Below are 17,370 nucleotides of genomic sequence, written 5' to 3'. Positions count from 1 at the left end.
GAGTCCATCAGTCTATGTGTCCGTCTGACCTTCCCCAGCCCTGACCAGCCAATCCACAAAAGTCATGAAGCGTGAGCAGGCCATGGGAGGGGCCATGTCCACATTCACGCTGTGCTGCGAGCTGAGCAAGGCAGCCCGATGCAGTGGTGGAAGGCGCCTGAGACCCTCCGAGATGAGGACTCAGGATGGGGCTTGGCTGTGGTGTGGCTCATGGCCTGGCGATAGGTCAGCTCCCTGTGCCGGGGGTCCAGGTCCTCAGGGGCCTGCCCTAGTGAGGGCCTGGTCACTTCCTGTGGGGGTAGCAGATGGGATGGAGGATAAGGCCACCCACCATGTCCTGAGAGGGTCCTGTGAGCAGCATTGATGATGGGGTACGGGGGCATCTCAGCACAGAAGGAAGGACAGCTCAGCAGGTGCACAGAGGCCTCGCGTCCTGGGCCGTGTTGGGCCACGCCCACAAGACAAGGTGGACACTGAAGAGGATTCTGGAGGCTGGGCAGGGCCGTCATTTGCACAGATACTCAGATCGTTGGGGAGAGGCCAGGCCACCATGCCACCTTGAACTTCATGAATGGAGTGCAGCGTCTCCAGCGCAGAGACACTGGGCACTCACACTGTTCAGACCCACCAGGAGACCACAGGGGATGTGGGCCTGGAGGCCTATTTCACAGTCAAGAGCAACTTGCATTGCACGAGGCACGACCAGTGGCCAAGGAGCGGAGGACCCAAGTTGACCAGCTGCAAGCAGCCCAAGAGAGGGGCTTTTAAGAGTACGCAGGTCCCAAGGACACCTAACCCAGGACGACAGGCCAGGAGGAGGGTGACTTCGGCTTCCCTTCTAGCTGTGGTGTTCCTAGCTCTGTCAGTCCTGTTCAGTCCCAGTCATGCCAGGGCTCTGGCCCCAGCAGCAGCAGGAGTAGACAAGGGGGGAGTGCTGGTGAAAACTCGTGGGAAAGTTCAGGTAGCTCTCTTTGTGTCTCCGTCCCCAGCTATATCCCTCAAGATCATAAAATTGCTAAGAAATGAGGCCTGGAGGGGGCCACAGCCATGGTGTGGTGTAAGCTGGGCAGCCTGGCACATAGAGTGGGGGAAGGGGTCTGGGCCCTTGAATCTGGCATCAGATACACTCTGAGGCAGGATGGGCCGTGGAAGATGCTGAGAGGACATCGCTTCTGATTCCTGTCCCTTTCCATCCGTCCTGTGGGCACTGTGGCCATTTCTATGTGTCTGTGCATGTCATGAGGTCCTCACTGAGGCTTCCATTTCCTTGCTGGTTTGTATGGAGATGGGCTCAGCCTAGTCTGTCCTCTACCCCCACGCACTGCCACCTACCCATGTGTCTGTGAGTCCAAGCTTTTGTTCCTTATTTGCTCCAAAGTGTGAGTGTTTTATTGTCAAGTGTCCACATCCTGATCCCCTCAAATTCTCCAGAGAGTCTGATGTTTTCTGTGTCGCTCTGACCCTGCCCAGCCCTGCCCGCCAAGTTCACAAAGGGTCTGAGGAAGGAGGAGGCCACAGAAGGGACCACGGCTACACTGCGCTGCGAGCTGAGCAAGACGGCCCCCGTGGAGTGGAGGAAGGGACCCGAGATCCTCAGAGCTGGGGACAGAGTGAGCCTGAGGCAGGATGGAACCGTGTGTGAACTGGAGATCCGTGGCCTGACCGTGGAGGATGCTGGGGAGTACTCATGTGTGTGCGGGCAGGAGAGGACATCAGCCACGCTCACCGTCAGGGGTAAAGACCACATGTGACCACGTGGACTGACATTTGGTGGCTGCCCATCACCTCTCTGCTCTCAGTTTCCTTTTCTACCTGCTCTCTCACTATCCTTTTCCTTCCATAATTCTTGTATTGTCCCTGTCATGATCCTGGTCTGTTGTGTGGCACATGTACAAGTTGGACCTTTAAATTTCACAGTCGACAGTGTGTACTGGGCACACCCAGCAGGTGGTCAGTGTCCAGTGGGGTTTTGTGTCCTCTGTACTGTGCATGTCCTGATTCTTCCATGTGTTCAGAGAGCGTGATAGTGTTTGTGTGTTTCCGACCATCTCCAGGCCTGCCTGCCAAGTTCACAAAGGGTCTGAGGAAGGAGGAGGCCACAGAAGGGGCTACGGCCATGCTATGCTGTGAGCTGAGCAAGGCAGCCCCTGTGGAGTGGAGGAAGGGGCCCGAGACCCTGAGACCCGGGGACAGAGTGAGCCTGAGGCAGGATGGAACCGTGTGTGAACTGGAGATCCGTGGCCTGACCGTGGAGGATGCTGGGGAGTACTCGTGTGTGTGCGGGCAGGAGAGGACATCAGCCACGCTCACCATCAGGGGTAAAGACCACATGTGACCACGTGGACTGGCATTTGGTGGCTGCCCATCACCTCTCTGCTCTCAGTTTCCTTTTCTACCTGCTCTCTCACTATCCTTTTCCTTCCATAATTCTTGTATTGTCCCTGTCATGGTCCTTGTCTGTTGTGTGGCACATGTACAGGTTGGACCTTTAAATGTCACAGTCCACAGTGTGTACTGGGTACACCCAGCAGGTGGTCCGTGTCCAGTTCGGTTTTGTATCTTCTGTGAACTATCCGCGTCCTGTTTCTTCTGCATGTTCAGAGAGCGTGATAGTGTTTGTGTGTTTCCGACCATCTCCAGGCCTGCCTGCCAAGTTCACAAAGGATCTGAGGAAGGAGGAGGCCACAGAAGGGGCCACGGCCACGCTGCGCTGTGAGCTGAGCAAGGCAGCCCCTGTGGAGTGGAGGAAGGGGCCCGAGACCCTGAGGCCCGGGGACAGAGTGAGCCTGAGGCAGGACGGAGCCGCGTGTGAGCTGGAGATCCGTGGCCTGGTTGTGGCAGATGCCGGGGAGTACTCGTGTGTGTGCGGGCAGGAGAGAACAGTGGCCAGGCTGACGGTCAGGGGTAAAGACTGTGTGTGGCCACGTGGAGCAGTGGCTTCGTGTCTGAGGGCTTGATCACGTCCTTGAGCCCTGCCCTGTCTGTGTACAGTCTTTCGCTTCTGTGTGCATCTCCTGCATTCCTGCAGCATGAGTCTCCCAGCACCTGCTTCTGTGAGGCCCATCTCAGATAAAGAGCAGAGAATATGGTCCTCCCTGCTCTCAGGGGCTCATGCCTGAGGGAGAGAAGGAGGGCAGCCACACAGTACAAGAGTGGAAGTATGGTCCTCTTGAGGGGGCATGCCAAGAGAGAAGCTAGGAAGTCGAGCAAAGCGTGGCCCTCGAGGGTGGGATGTCGAATGGGGTGTCAAGAGGTGGAAGCTGGGACATGCATGCTGGGCCATGGGAGAGCCATGTTGGGAGGTCCTAGGTTCTGTTCTCCAGCTCCTGGTGGTTAGGAGAGGTGAGGCTGGGTATAGGGATAGGGTGGAGGTGAGGTGGGTGTGGAGGGTAAAGTGGAGGTGAGGTGGGTGTGGACAGGGCTTGACTGTGGAAGGAGAGGCAGGAGGGTCAGGAAGAGCTGCAGAGAGGAGCCGAGCCAGAGTCAGGAAAGGCAGGCGGACACCCGTGCTGGCGTTGGGCCCCCTGTCTGGCATCTGTGGCAGGTAAGCTGGCTCTAGGCAACTGCCACAAAGGGGGTCCGTCAGGCATGGCGTGGCGACCTGTGGCTGGGACACGGGATGAGAGGTCACAGTTTGAGGGTGGGGCACAGTCAACTAGAGCAGGAGGGCTGTCCCGTGGGTTTAGGGGCCAATAGGGTCACTTCCGTTGTGGGGTGGATGACGGCCAGCTGGGTGGATATCCTTGAAGCGAGGTAGTGGGAGTCCCCTTGCATCAGAGCAGCCGACTGTGGGCATTCTGCCTGGTGTCCCCTCAGGGCCCCCCTTCCAATGGGTGCTTGTATGGCCAGCATGGTGTCTGTGGCCCATTCCTTGTCTGCAGGCTCCAGAGTCCATCAGTCTATGTGTCCGTCTGACCTTCCCCAGCCCTGACCAGCCAATCCACAAAAGTCATGAAGCGTGAGCAGGCCATGGGAGGGGCCATGTCCACATTCACGCTGTGCTGCGAGCTGAGCAAGGCAGCCCGATGCAGTGGTGGAAGGCGCCTGAGACCCTCCGAGATGAGGACTCAGGATGGGGCTTGGCTGTGGTGTGGCTCATGGCCTGGCGATAGGTCAGCTCCCTGTGCCAGGGGTCCAGGTCCTCAGGGGCCTGCCCTAGTGAGGGCCTGCTCACTTCTTGTGGGGGTAGCAGATGGGATGGAGGATAAGGCCACCCACCATGTCCTGAGAGGGTCCTGTGAGCAGCATTGATGATGGGGTACGGGGGCATCTCAGCACAGAAGGAAGGACAGCTCAGCAGGTGCACAGAGGCCTCGCGTCCTGGGCCGTGTTGGGCCACGCCCACAAGACAAGGTGGACACTGAAGAGGATTCTGGAGGCTGGGCAGGGCCGTCATTTGCACAGATACTCAGATCGTTGGGGAGAGGCCAGGCCACCATGCCACCTTGAACTTCATGAATGGAGTGCAGCGTCTCCAGCGCAGAGACACTGGGCACTCACACTGTTCAGACCCACCAGGAGACCACAGGGGATGTGGGCCTGGAGGCCTATTTCACAGTCAAGAGCAACTTGCATTGCACGAGGCACGACCAGTGGCCAAGGAGCGGAGGACCCAAGTTGACCAGCTGCAAGCAGCCCAAGAGAGGGGCTTTTAAGAGTACGCAGGTCCCAAGGACACCTAACCCAGGACGACAGGCCAGGAGGAGGGTGACTTCGGCTTCCCTTCTAGCTGTGGTGTTCCTAGCTCTGTCAGTCCTGTTCAGTCCCAGTCATGCCAGGGCTCTGGCCCCAGCAGCAGCAGGAGTAGACAAGGGGGGAGTGCTGGTGAAAACTCGTGGGAAAGTTCAGGTAGCTCTCTTTGTGTCTCCGTCCCCAGCTATATCCCTCAAGATCATAAAATTGCTAAGAAATGAGGCCTGGAGGGGGCCACAGCCATGGTGTGGTGTAAGCTGGGCAGCCTGGCATATAGAGTGGGGGAAGGGGTCTGGGCCCTTGAATCTGGCATCAGATGCACTCTGAGGCAGGATGGGCCGTGGAAGATGCTGAGAGGACATCGCTTCTGATTCCTGTCCCTTTCCATCCGTCCTGTGGGCACTGTGGCCATTTCTATGTGTCTGTGCATGTCATGAGGTCCTCACTGAGGCTTCCATTTCCTTGCTGGTTTGTATGGAGATGGGCTCAGCCTAGTCTGTCCTCTACCCCCACGCACTGCCACCTACCCATGTGTCTGTGAGTCCAAGCTTTTGTTCCTTATTTGCTCCAAAGTGTGAGTGTTTTATTGTCAAGTGTCCACATCCTGATCCCCTCAAATTCTCCAGAGAGTCTGATGTTTTCTGTGTCGCTCTGACCCTGCCCAGCCCTGCCCGCCAAGTTCACAAAGGGTCTGAGGAAGGAGGAGGCCACAGAAGGGACCACGGCTACACTGCGCTGCGAGCTGAGCAAGACGGCCCCCGTGGAGTGGAGGAAGGGACCTGAGATCCTCAGAGCCGGGGACAGAGTGAGCCTGAGGCAGGATGGAACCGTGTGTGAACTGGAGATCCGTGGCCTGACCGTGGAGGATGCTGGGGAGTACTCATGTGTGTGCGGGCAGGAGAGGACATCAGCCACGCTCACCGTCAGGGGTAAAGACCACATGTGACCACGTGGACTGGCATTTGGTGGCTGCCCATCACCTCTCTGCTCTCAGTTTCCTTTTCTACCTGCTCTCTCACTATCCTTTTCCTTCCATAATTCTTGTATTGTCCCTGTCATGGTCCTTGTCTGTTGTGTGGCACATGTACAGGTTGGACCTTTAAATGTCACAGTCCACAGTGTGTACTGGGCACACCCAGCAGGTGGTCCGTGTCCAGTTCGGTTTTGTGTCCTCTGTACTGTGCATGTCCTGATTCTTCCATGTGTTCAGAGAGCGTGATAGTGTTTGTGTGTTTCCGACCATCTCCAGGCCTGCCTGCCAAGTTCACAAAGGGTCTGAGGAAGGAGGAGGCCACAGAAGGGGCTACGGCCATGCTATGCTGTGAGCTGAGCAAGGCAGCCCCTGTGGAGTGGAGGAAGGGGCCCGAGACCCTGAGACCCGGGGACAGAGTGAGCCTGAGGCAGGATGGAACCGTGTGTGAACTGGAGATCCGTGGCCTGACCGTGGAGGATGCTGGGGAGTACTCGTGTGTGTGCGGGCAGGAGAGGACATCAGCCACGCTCACCATCAGGGGTAAAGACCACATGTGACCACGTGGACTGGCATTTGGTGTCTGCCCATCACCTCTCTGCTCTCAGTTTCCTTTTCTACCTGCTCTCTCACTATCCTTTTCCTTCCATAATTCTTGTATTGTCCCTGTCATGGTCCTTGTCTGTTGTGTGGCACATGTACAGGTTGGACCTTTAAATGTCACAGTCCACAGTGTGTACTGGGTACACCCAGCAGGTGGTCCGTGTCCAGTTCGGTTTTGTATCTTCTGTGAACTATCCGCGTCCTGTTTCTTCTGCATGTTCAGAGAGCGTGATAGTGTTTGTGTGTTTCCGACCATCTCCAGGCCTGCCTGCCAAGTTCACAAAGGATCTGAGGAAGGAGGAGGCCACAGAAGGGGCCACGGCCACGCTGCGCTGTGAGCTGAGCAAGGCAGCCCCTGTGGAGTGGAGGAAGGGGCCCGAGACCCTGAGGCCCGGGGACAGAGTGAGCCTGAGGCAGGACGGAGCCGCGTGTGAGCTGGAGATCCGTGGCCTGGTTGTGGCAGATGCCGGGGAGTACTCGTGTGTGTGCGGGCAGGAGAGAACAGTGGCCAGGCTGACGGTCAGGGGTAAAGACTGTGTGTGGCCACGTGGAGCAGTGGCTTCGTGTCTGAGGGCTTGATCACGTCCTTGAGCCCTGCCCTGTCTGTGTACAGTCTTTCGCTTCTGTGTGCATCTCCTGCATTCCTGCAGCATGAGTCTCCCAGCACCTGCTTCTGTGAGGCCCATCTCAGATAAAGAGCAGAGAATATGGTCCTCCCTGCTCTCAGGGGCTCATGCCTGAGGGAGAGAAGGAGGGCAGCCACACAGTACAAGAGTGGAAGTATGGTCCTCTTGAGGGGGCATGCCAAGAGAGAAGCTAGGAAGTCGAGCAAAGCGTGGCCCTCGAGGGTGGGATGTCGAATGGGGTGTCAAGAGGTGGAAGCTGGGACATGCATGCTGGGCCATGGGAGAGCCATGTTGGGAGGTCCTAGGTTCTGTTCTCCAGCTCCTGGTGGTTAGGAGAGGTGAGGCTGGGTATAGGGATAGGGTGGAGGTGAGGTGGGTGTGGAGGGTAAAGTGGAGGTGAGGTGGGTGTGGACAGGGCTTGACTGTGGAAGGAGAGGCAGGAGGGTCAGGAAGAGCTGCAGAGAGGAGCCGAGCCAGAGTCAGGAAAGGCAGGCGGACACCCGTGCTGGCGTTGGGCCCCCTGTCTGGCATCTGTGGCAGGTAAGCTGGCTCTAGGCAACTGCCACAAAGGGGGTCCGTCAGGCATGGCGTGGCGACCTGTGGCTGGGACACGGGATGAGAGGTCACAGTTTGAGGGTGGGGCACAGTCAACTAGAGCAGGAGGGCTGTCCCGTGGGTTTAGGGGCCAATAGGGTCACTTCCGTTGTGGGGTGGATGACGGCCAGCTGGGTGGATATCCTTGAAGCGAGGTAGTGGGAGTCCCCTTGCATCAGAGCAGCCGACTGTGGGCATTCTGCCTGGTGTCCCCTCAGGGCCCCCCTTCCAATGGGTGCTTGTATGGCCAGCATGGTGTCTGTGGCCCATTCCTTGTCTGCAGGCTCCAGAGTCCATCAGTCTATGTGTCCGTCTGACCTTCCCCAGCCCTGACCAGCCAATCCACAAAAGTCATGAAGCGTGAGCAGGCCATGGGAGGGGCCATGTCCACATTCACGCTGTGCTGCGAGCTGAGCAAGGCAGCCCGATGCAGTGGTGGAAGGCGCCTGAGACCCTCCGAGATGAGGACTCAGGATGGGGCTTGGCTGTGGTGTGGCTCATGGCCTGGCGATAGGTCAGCTCCCTGTGCCAGGGGTCCAGGTCCTCAGGGGCCTGCCCTAGTGAGGGCCTGCTCACTTCTTGTGGGGGTAGCAGATGGGATGGAGGATAAGGCCACCCACCATGTCCTGAGAGGGTCCTGTGAGCAGCATTGATGATGGGGTACGGGGGCATCTCAGCACAGAAGGAAGGACAGCTCAGCAGGTGCACAGAGGCCTCGCGTCCTGGGCCGTGTTGGGCCACGCCCACAAGACAAGGTGGACACTGAAGAGGATTCTGGAGGCTGGGCAGGGCCGTCATTTGCACAGATACTCAGATCGTTGGGGAGAGGCCAGGCCACCATGCCACCTTGAACTTCATGAATGGAGTGCAGCGTCTCCAGCGCAGAGACACTGGGCACTCACACTGTTCAGACCCACCAGGAGACCACAGGGGATGTGGGCCTGGAGGCCTATTTCACAGTCAAGAGCAACTTGCATTGCACGAGGCACGACCAGTGGCCAAGGAGCGGAGGACCCAAGTTGACCAGCTGCAAGCAGCCCAAGAGAGGGGCTTTTAAGAGTACGCAGGTCCCAAGGACACCTAACCCAGGACGACAGGCCAGGAGGAGGGTGACTTCGGCTTCCCTTCTAGCTGTGGTGTTCCTAGCTCTGTCAGTCCTGTTCAGTCCCAGTCATGCCAGGGCTCTGGCCCCAGCAGCAGCAGGAGTAGACAAGGGGGGAGTGCTGGTGAAAACTCGTGGGAAAGTTCAGGTAGCTCTCTTTGTGTCTCCGTCCCCAGCTATATCCCTCAAGATCATAAAATTGCTAAGAAATGAGGCCTGGAGGGGGCCACAGCCATGGTGTGGTGTAAGCTGGGCAGCCTGGCATATAGAGTGGGGGAAGGGGTCTGGGCCCTTGAATCTGGCATCAGATGCACTCTGAGGCAGGATGGGCCGTGGAAGATGCTGAGAGGACATCGCTTCTGATTCCTGTCCCTTTCCATCCGTCCTGTGGGCACTGTGGCCATTTCTATGTGTCTGTGCATGTCATGAGGTCCTCACTGAGGCTTCCATTTCCTTGCTGGTTTGTATGGAGATGGGCTCAGCCTAGTCTGTCCTCTACCCCCACGCACTGCCACCTACCCATGTGTCTGTGAGTCCAAGCTTTTGTTCCTTATTTGCTCCAAAGTGTGAGTGTTTTATTGTCAAGTGTCCACATCCTGATCCCCTCAAATTCTCCAGAGAGTCTGATGTTTTCTGTGTCGCTCTGACCCTGCCCAGCCCTGCCCGCCAAGTTCACAAAGGGTCTGAGGAAGGAGGAGGCCACAGAAGGGACCACGGCTACACTGCGCTGCGAGCTGAGCAAGACGGCCCCCGTGGAGTGGAGGAAGGGACCTGAGATCCTCAGAGCCGGGGACAGAGTGAGCCTGAGGCAGGATGGAACCGTGTGTGAACTGGAGATCCGTGGCCTGACCGTGGAGGATGCTGGGGAGTACTCATGTGTGTGCGGGCAGGAGAGGACATCAGCCACGCTCACCGTCAGGGGTAAAGACCACATGTGACCACGTGGACTGGCATTTGGTGGCTGCCCATCACCTCTCTGCTCTCAGTTTCCTTTTCTACCTGCTCTCTCACTATCCTTTTCCTTCCATAATTCTTGTATTGTCCCTGTCATGGTCCTTGTCTGTTGTGTGGCACATGTACAGGTTGGACCTTTAAATGTCACAGTCCACAGTGTGTACTGGGCACACCCAGCAGGTGGTCCGTGTCCAGTTCGGTTTTGTATCTTCTGTGAACTATCCGCGTCCTGTTTCTTCTGCGTGTTCAGAGAGCGTGATAGTGTTTGTGTGTTTCCGACCATCTCCAGGCCTGCCTGCCAAGTTCACAAAGGATCTGAGGAAGGAGGAGGCCACAGAAGGGGCCACAGCCACGCTGCGCTGTGAGCTGATCAAGGCAGCCCCCGTGGAGTGGAGGAAGGGACCCGAGATCCTCAGAGCCGGGGACAGAGTGAGCCTGAGGCAGGACGGAACCGTGTGTGAACTGGAGATCCGTGGCCTGACCGTGGAGGATGCTGGGGAGTACTCGTGTGTGTGTGGGCAGGAGAGGACATCAGCCACGCTCACCGTCAGGGGTAAAGACCACATGTGACCACGTGGACTGACATTTGGTGGCTGCCCATCACCTCTCTGCTCTCAGTTTCCTTTTCTACCTGCTCTCTCACTATCCTTTTCCTTCCATAATTCTTGTATTGTCCCTGTCATGGTCCTTGTCTGTTGTGTGGCACATGTACAGGTTGGACCTTTAAATGTCACAGTCCACAGTGTGTACTGGGCACACCCAGCAGGTGGTCCGTGTCCAGTTCGGTTTTGTATCTTCTGTGAACTATCCGCGTCCTGTTTCTTCTGCGTGTTCAGAGAGCGTGATAGTGTTTGTGTGTTTCCGACCATCTCCAGGCCTGCCTGCCAAGTTCACAAAGGATCTGAGGAAGGAGGAGGCCACAGAAGGGGCCACAGCCACGCTGCGCTGTGAGCTGAGCAAGGCAGCCCCCGTGGAGTGGAGGAAGGGACCCGAGATCCTCAGAGCCGGGGACAGAGTGAGCCTGAGGCAGGATGGAACCGTGTGTGAACTGGAGATCTGTGGCCTGACCGTGGAGGATGCTGGGGAGTACTCGTGTGTGTGTGGGCAGGAGAGGACATCAGCCACGCTCACCGTCAGGGGTAAAGACCACATGTGACCACGTGGACTGACATTTGGTGGCTGCCCATCACCTCTCTGCTCTCAGTTTCCTTTTCTACCTGCTCTCTCACTATCCTTTTCCTTCCATAATTCTTGTATTGTCCCTGTCATGATCCTGGTCTGTTGTGTGGCACATGTACAAGTTGGACCTTTAAATGTCACAGTCGACAGTGTGTACTGGGCACACCCAGCAGGTGGTCAGTGTCCAGTGGGGTTTTGTGTCCTCTGTACTGTGCATGTCCTGATTCTTCCGTGTGTTCAGAGAGCGTGATAGTGTTTGTGTGTTTCCGACCATCTCCAGGCCTGCCTGCCAAGTTCACAAAGGGTCTGAGGAAGGAGGAGGCCACAGAAGGGGCTACGGCCATGCTATGCTGTGAGCTGAGCAAGGCAGCCCCTGTGGAGTGGAGGAAGGGGCCCGAGACCCTGAGACCCGGGGACAGAGTGAGCCTGAGGCAGGACGGAGCCGTGTGTGAGCTGGAGATCCGTGGTCTGGTTGTGGCAGATGCCGGGGAGTACTTCTGCGTGTGTGGGCAGGAGAAAACCTCAGCCATGCTCACCGTCAGGGGTAAAGACCATGTGAGGCCAAATGGACTTGTTTCCATGTCACACCCCCCGTTGGATCCTGTGGCTTTCTGTATCTTTTCAACTGGATTCCCCCAGCTGTCTCATGGCTCCTGTGTCCTTGTCCAGTAGATGTCATGTCCAGTGCTTTGTGTTCTCTGTTCCCTCTGGGGCATTTGCCTCCACCACCATCTGTGCATTTGTTCACTTGTTCATACTGTGCTCTTTTGCAATTTGTGTGGTTTTTGTGGTGTTCTGGACACAGAGTCCCCTGAGAGAGTCTGATATTCTCAGTGACTTCTTAGCTTTCCTCAGCCCTGCCTGCCAAGTTCCCAAAGGGTCTGAGGAATGAAGAGGCCACAGAAGGGACCATGGACATACTGTGCTGTGAGCTGAACAAGATGGCCCCTGTGGATTGGAGGAAGGGCCCCGAGACCCTCTGAGATGGAAATAGAGGGAGCCTGAGGCAGGGTGGGGCCGTTGGGAGCTGGAGATCATGGCCTGGCTATGATGGATACTGGGGAGCACTTGTGTGTATGTGGGCAGGAGAGGACCTTGGCCATGCTCACTGTCAGGGGTAAAGACCACGTGTGATCAAGCAGAGCCATGTTTTGGTGTCCAGTTATTGAGTTCATTGCATCCATCTGCATTCATTCCACGTTCTCTCCCTGTCTCGGTGCCACCCTTTTTCCATAAGGCAGTGGAATTCCTTCCACCTTCCTGGGCTGTTGTATGAACCAGAAGAAACCAGCCATTAGGCCACTTCCCACCCCTCATGTCACCACTGGTACTGTCCTGTTGTCCTGTTGGAGTCTGTGTCTTTTCCTCCATCCTGTCACGTTCTGCCCCCAAACTTCTCCAGAGAACCCGATAGTCTCCATGTCATTCTGACCCTTCTCAGCCCTGCCTGCTAGGTTAATACAAAGTATTAGGCCTGAGGAGTCCACAGAAGGGGCTGGGCTGAGGGAAGCCACCAACCACAGTGTGCCCTCGGCACACCCAGCACATGGCCCATGTGTGCTTGGGTTTTGTGTTTCCTCTGTGTTGTTCGCATCCTGCCTTTTGTGTGTGCTCACAGAGTGTGATTGTGTGTGTGTCTTTCTGACCAGCCCTGCCTGCCAAGTTCACAAAGCGTCTGAAGAATGAAGAGGCCATGGAAGGGGCTACAGCCACCCTGCGCTGTGAGCTGAGCAAGGCAGCCCCTGTGGCATGGAGGAAGGGGCCCGAGACCCTCAAACCTGGGGACAGAGTGAGCCTGAAGCAGGACGGAGCCGTGTGTGAGCTGCAGATCCATGGCCTGGTTGTGGCGGACGCCGGGGAGTACTCGTGTGTGTGTGGGCAGGAGAGGACATCAGCCACACTGGCCATCAGGGGTAAAGACTGCATGTGGCCACCTGAATGACTTCGTGCTGCCACCTGTTCTGTGCTCTCCCAATGTCACTGTCGTCTCAGGGTTACAGTCACCGTCTGTCTGATCCATCTCACACAACGCTCTGGCCAGCCCTGTCTAGACCCTGCGGGTTCAGACCCAAGGGGCAGGTGGTGTGGGGACACCCCCAAGGAGGCATCATGGTCCAGCAGAATTGCTCTGGGCCACTGGCATGTGGCTGGGGCTGTGGGTACGAATGGGGTCTCGACCTCAGGTATGGAGTGGAGTCATTCATGTTAGTGACGCATGTGCACAGGAAGACTGAGGTGCAGCATTGAAGGGCTCAGGGAGCAGGTGGCCAGACAGGCCAGGCCCTCCTGTGTGTGGTAACAGCATTTGATTGACCTTGGAGATTGTGTGGAGCCTCTGAAGACCTCTGTCTCAGAAAGCTTGGGCTGTATAACAAATACCACATTTAGGTGACTTACAACACATGTATTGTTTCACAGTCCTGGAGGCTGAAAGTCCAAGACCAATGTGTCTGCAGGGTTGGTTTCTTTTGAGGCTTCTTTGCTTGTCTTTTAGACAGCTGTATTCTCCCTTTATCCTCACCTGGGCATCCTCTGTGTGTTCCTGTTTTCTAATCTCCTCTTCTTATAAGGACACTTATAAGACAGATTGAATTAGTGCCCCCCCACCTGTGACCCCATTCTATCCTTCATTACCTCTATAAAGACCTTATTTCCAAATAAATTCACATTCTGAGTTCCTGGGGGTTAAGGCTTCAACATATGAATTTGAGGGGAGACATGATTCAGTCCATAATATTCTGTCATCTTGTCTCCCAAAATGCATGTTCTTTTCACATGCAGAGTACATTTACCCCATCCCCCAAACCCAAAAGTTTTAACCCATTCCAGTGTCAAGCTAAGTCAAAAATCTAATCTAAATCTCATCTAAATCAAGTATGTGGGAGACTAGAGTTATGATTCATCCTGAGGCAAAATTCCTCTCCAGCTGTGAACCTATGAAATCAGACAAGTTATACGTTTCCAAAACACTTCAGTGGAACAGGCATGGGATAGATATTCCCACTGCAAAAGAGAGAGATAGGAAAGAAGGAAGAGGCCACTGGTTTCACAGAAACCCAGCATCTACTAGGACAGATTCTGTTAGATTTGAAGGCTGGAGAATGATCCTCTGGCTTAATGCTCTGTCTTCTGGGCCCACCAGAGTGGTGACCTCACCCCCTTGGCCCTGGACAGAGGTGGCGTGGCCCTCTGGGACCATGGATGAAGTGGCATCCCTGCTGACCTCTGAATTGCCATTGGGCTTATTCTTCCCAACTTTGAAGGATAGCACATGTTCCCAGCCAGATAGCTGTATTGACCCATCCTATAGAAATCCCAGCTTCCATCATTTTGTCCCTTCTGTGTCTGATTAAGTCATGGCTGGCAGTGTTTCTGCTGATATAAAATTCTCAAAAGCCTTGTTGGTCTCCTTTACAATTCACAGGAGTCCAAGCTTTCAGACAAGAGCCTTCCACACAGCCTTCCTGGATAATTCTATCTCTAGTCCTGGCTTTGCTGAGGTGGCTGATTGGATCCAGGACTCACACTCATAATCTCTTTACTGAATGATTTTCCAGCCACACCCCTGGTATTCTCTCTAGAACAGGCATTCTCATTTTTTTGCAATTTCAGTGGGCTGAAAAATTTCCAAATCCTCCACTTTTGGTTTCCCTTTGCTTAAATACTTCCTTCTTTGACATAACTCAGTTTTCTCTCACATTTTACCATAAGCAACAAGGAGCAATCAGTCTGTGTCTTCAATGCTTAGCTTACGAGTTGCCTCAGCTAAAGATCCAAGTTCACTTGTAAGTTCTACCTTCCACAAAACTCTGGGACACGTTTCAGCCAAATTCTTTGCTGCTTTATTAAAGGATTGCGTTTCCTCCAGTTTCCAATAACACATTTCTCATTTCCATCTGAGGCCTCACCAGAAGCATCTTTAGCATCCATATTTCTACCCATAATCTCCTCAAGACAATCTAGATTTATCTAACATGCACCTCAGAACTCTTCCAGTTGCGACCCGTCACCCAGTTCCAAGGCCACTTCCATAATTTTAGGTATTTGTTACAGTAGCGACCCACTCCTGGTACCAAAATCTGAATGGCTTAACAACATAACAGTGGCTTTAAACATCAGAAAATTTTTTCCTCCCAGTCCTAGGAGTTGGAAGTCCGAGATCAAGGTGTGGGCAGGGCTGGTTTCCCTCGAGACCTCTCTCCTTGCCTTGTAGATGGCCATCTTCTCTCCATGTCCTCACATGGTCATCCCTCTGTGTGTGTATCTGTGTCCTAATATCCTCTCCTTACAAGGACACCAGTCATGTTGGGTTAGGTTCCACCCCAGTGACTTCCTTTTTTCTCAGTCACACCTTTAAAGGCCACATCCCCCAATACATCTCCATTCTGTGGTCCTGGGGGTTAGGGCTCCAACATATGATTTCTGAGGGACATGATTCAGCCCACAACAGGTTGTAACCAGGGTGGGCTCTGGTCAGCTCTAACTTGTGAAGCTCACACTCTTCCTGGAGTTGGGATGGAGGAGAAGACTGCAGGTTGGAGGGCTTGGGGCATGGTTAGAAGGCCACAGCTAGAATCCATTAGGGTCTAGGAGATCTGAGCTAGGAGAGTGCGAGTCCAGTGGGGTAAGGGAAGGAACGTGCGAGGTGGATGAGGTGGGGCCTGGTGTGGGCAGGGAAGGCATGCAGTGAGCCCAGATGTGGGCAGTGTTGGATTGACACTCTACCTGCGGTGGGGAGCACAACTGAGGGACGTCCGTGGGGCACTTGATGTCATGACTGGAAGGTGCCTTCTGAAGGTTCTCCCAGGAGAGATGTACATTGCATTGTTGCATGTGTGAGCTAGAGGAGCCTGGTTTGTACTCTGGGTGCAGACGAGGTCAGCACTTAGACAGTATAAATGGGTATAGGTAGGACAGATGTGCTCTGAGAAGACAAGAGGCCTGGATGGAACCAGTCCCCTGCCACCCTGCACCTCACTGGGCAAGACGCAAGATGATCACACTCTCATGTATGCATTGGTCTGCCTCTTCCCATGTCCTCCACCCTTGCTGCTTCTGTTCTCATCCTGAATGTTCCGGTCATACACCCAGTCCTTTTGAGGGGTTGATGGTTTCTGTCCATCTAACCCTCTGCAGCCCTGCCTGCTCGGTTCATCCAAGATCTGAAGACCAAGGAGGCCACAGAAGGGGCCACGGCCACACTGCACTGTGAGCTGAGCAAGGCAGCCCCTGTGGAGTGGAGGAAGGGGCCCGAGACCCTGAGGCCCGGGGACAGAGTGAGCCTGAGGCAGGACGGAGCCGTGTGTGAGCTGGAGATCCGTGGCCTGGTTGTGGCAGATGCCGGGGAGTACTCATGCGTATGTGGGCAGGAGAAAACCTCAGCCATGCTCACCGTCAGGGGTAAAGACCCATGTGGCCAGCAGAGCTGTGTTTTGGTGTCCAATTATTGACTTCCTGGTTTCCCCATGCACTCATCCCATCCACCCTCCTTGTCTCAATGTCACCCTCTTCCTATAACTCCATGGAATTCCTTCCTCCTTCCTGGGCTGTTGTGTGAACCATGAGAAACCAGCTCTGAGCTACTTCCCACCCTTCGTGTCACTGCAGGTTCTGTCCTGTTGTCCTGTTGGAGTCTGTTTTTTCCTCTGTCCTGTCATGTCTCCAAAGTTCTCCTGAGACTCTGATGTTCTGTGTTCATCTGACCCTGCCCAGCCCTACCTGCTGAGTTCATAGGAAGACTGCAAAGCCAGGAGGCCACAGAAGGGGCCACAGCCGCGCTGCACTGCGAGCTGAGCAAGGAAGCCACTGTGGAGTGGAGGAAGGGGCCTGAGGCCCTGAGACCTGGGGACAGAGTGAGCCTGAGGCAAGACGGAGCTGTGTGTGAGCTGGAGATCCGTGGCCTGACCGTGGAGGATGCTGGGGAGTACTCGTGTGTGTGTGGGCAGGAAAGGACATCAGCCACGCTCACCGTCAGGGGTAAAGACCACATGTGACCACGTGGACTGGCATTTAGTGGCTGCCCATCGCCTCTCTGCTCTCAGTTTCCTTTTCTACCCTGCTCTCTCACTATCCTTTTCCTTCCATAATTCTTTTGTTGTCCCTGTCATGGTCCTTGTCTGTTGTGTGGCACATGTACAGGTTGGACCTTTAAATGTCACAGTCCACAGTGTGTACTGGGCACACCCAGCAGGTGGTCCATGTCCAGTTATGTTTTATACCTTCTATGAACTATCCACGTCCTGTTTCTTCTACGTGTTCAGAGAGCGTGATAGTGTTTGTGTGTTTCTGACCATCTCCAGGCCTGCCTGCCAAATTCACAAAGGGTCTGAGGAAGGAGGAGGCCACAGAAGGGACCACGGCCATGCTGCGCTGTGAGCTGAGCAAGGCAGCGCCTGTGGAGTGGAGGAAGGGGCCCGAGACCCTGAGACCCGGGGACAGAGTGAGCCTGAGGCAGGACGGAGCTGTGTGTGAGCTGGAGATCCGTGACCTAGTTGTGGAAGATGCCGGGGAGTACTCGTGTGTGTGTGGTCAGGAGAAAACCTCATCCACACTCACTGTCAGGGGTAAAGACCCGTGTGGCCAAGCAGAGCTGTGTTTTGTTGTCCACTTATTGACTTCATGGCATCCCCTTGCACTTATCCCAAATACCC

The 17,370-nt window shown here is 55.3% G+C and overlaps 1 protein-coding gene across 1 annotated transcript in view; it reads left to right on the top strand.

Moving 5' to 3' along the window:
- OBSCN (obscurin, cytoskeletal calmodulin and titin-interacting RhoGEF) overlaps nucleotides 1–17,370 on the top strand; it is a 134,137-nt gene that overhangs the window by 57,575 nt on the left and 59,192 nt on the right. Inside the window, 4 exon segments of the mRNA XM_060092645.1 lie at nucleotides 10,417–10,680; nucleotides 11,001–11,264; nucleotides 15,857–16,120; nucleotides 17,020–17,283. Of these exon segments, the coding sequence (XP_059948628.1) occupies nucleotides 10,417–10,680; nucleotides 11,001–11,264; nucleotides 15,857–16,120; nucleotides 17,020–17,283 (1,056 nt within the window).

Source organism: Mesoplodon densirostris, chromosome 3 (genome assembly GCF_025265405.1).
Source record: "Mesoplodon densirostris isolate mMesDen1 chromosome 3, mMesDen1 primary haplotype, whole genome shotgun sequence".
Lineage (NCBI taxonomy): Eukaryota > Metazoa > Chordata > Mammalia > Artiodactyla > Ziphiidae > Mesoplodon > Mesoplodon densirostris.
The sequence above is the reverse complement of the archived record's forward strand: the minus strand, read 5'-3'. Positions and strand labels throughout refer to the sequence as shown.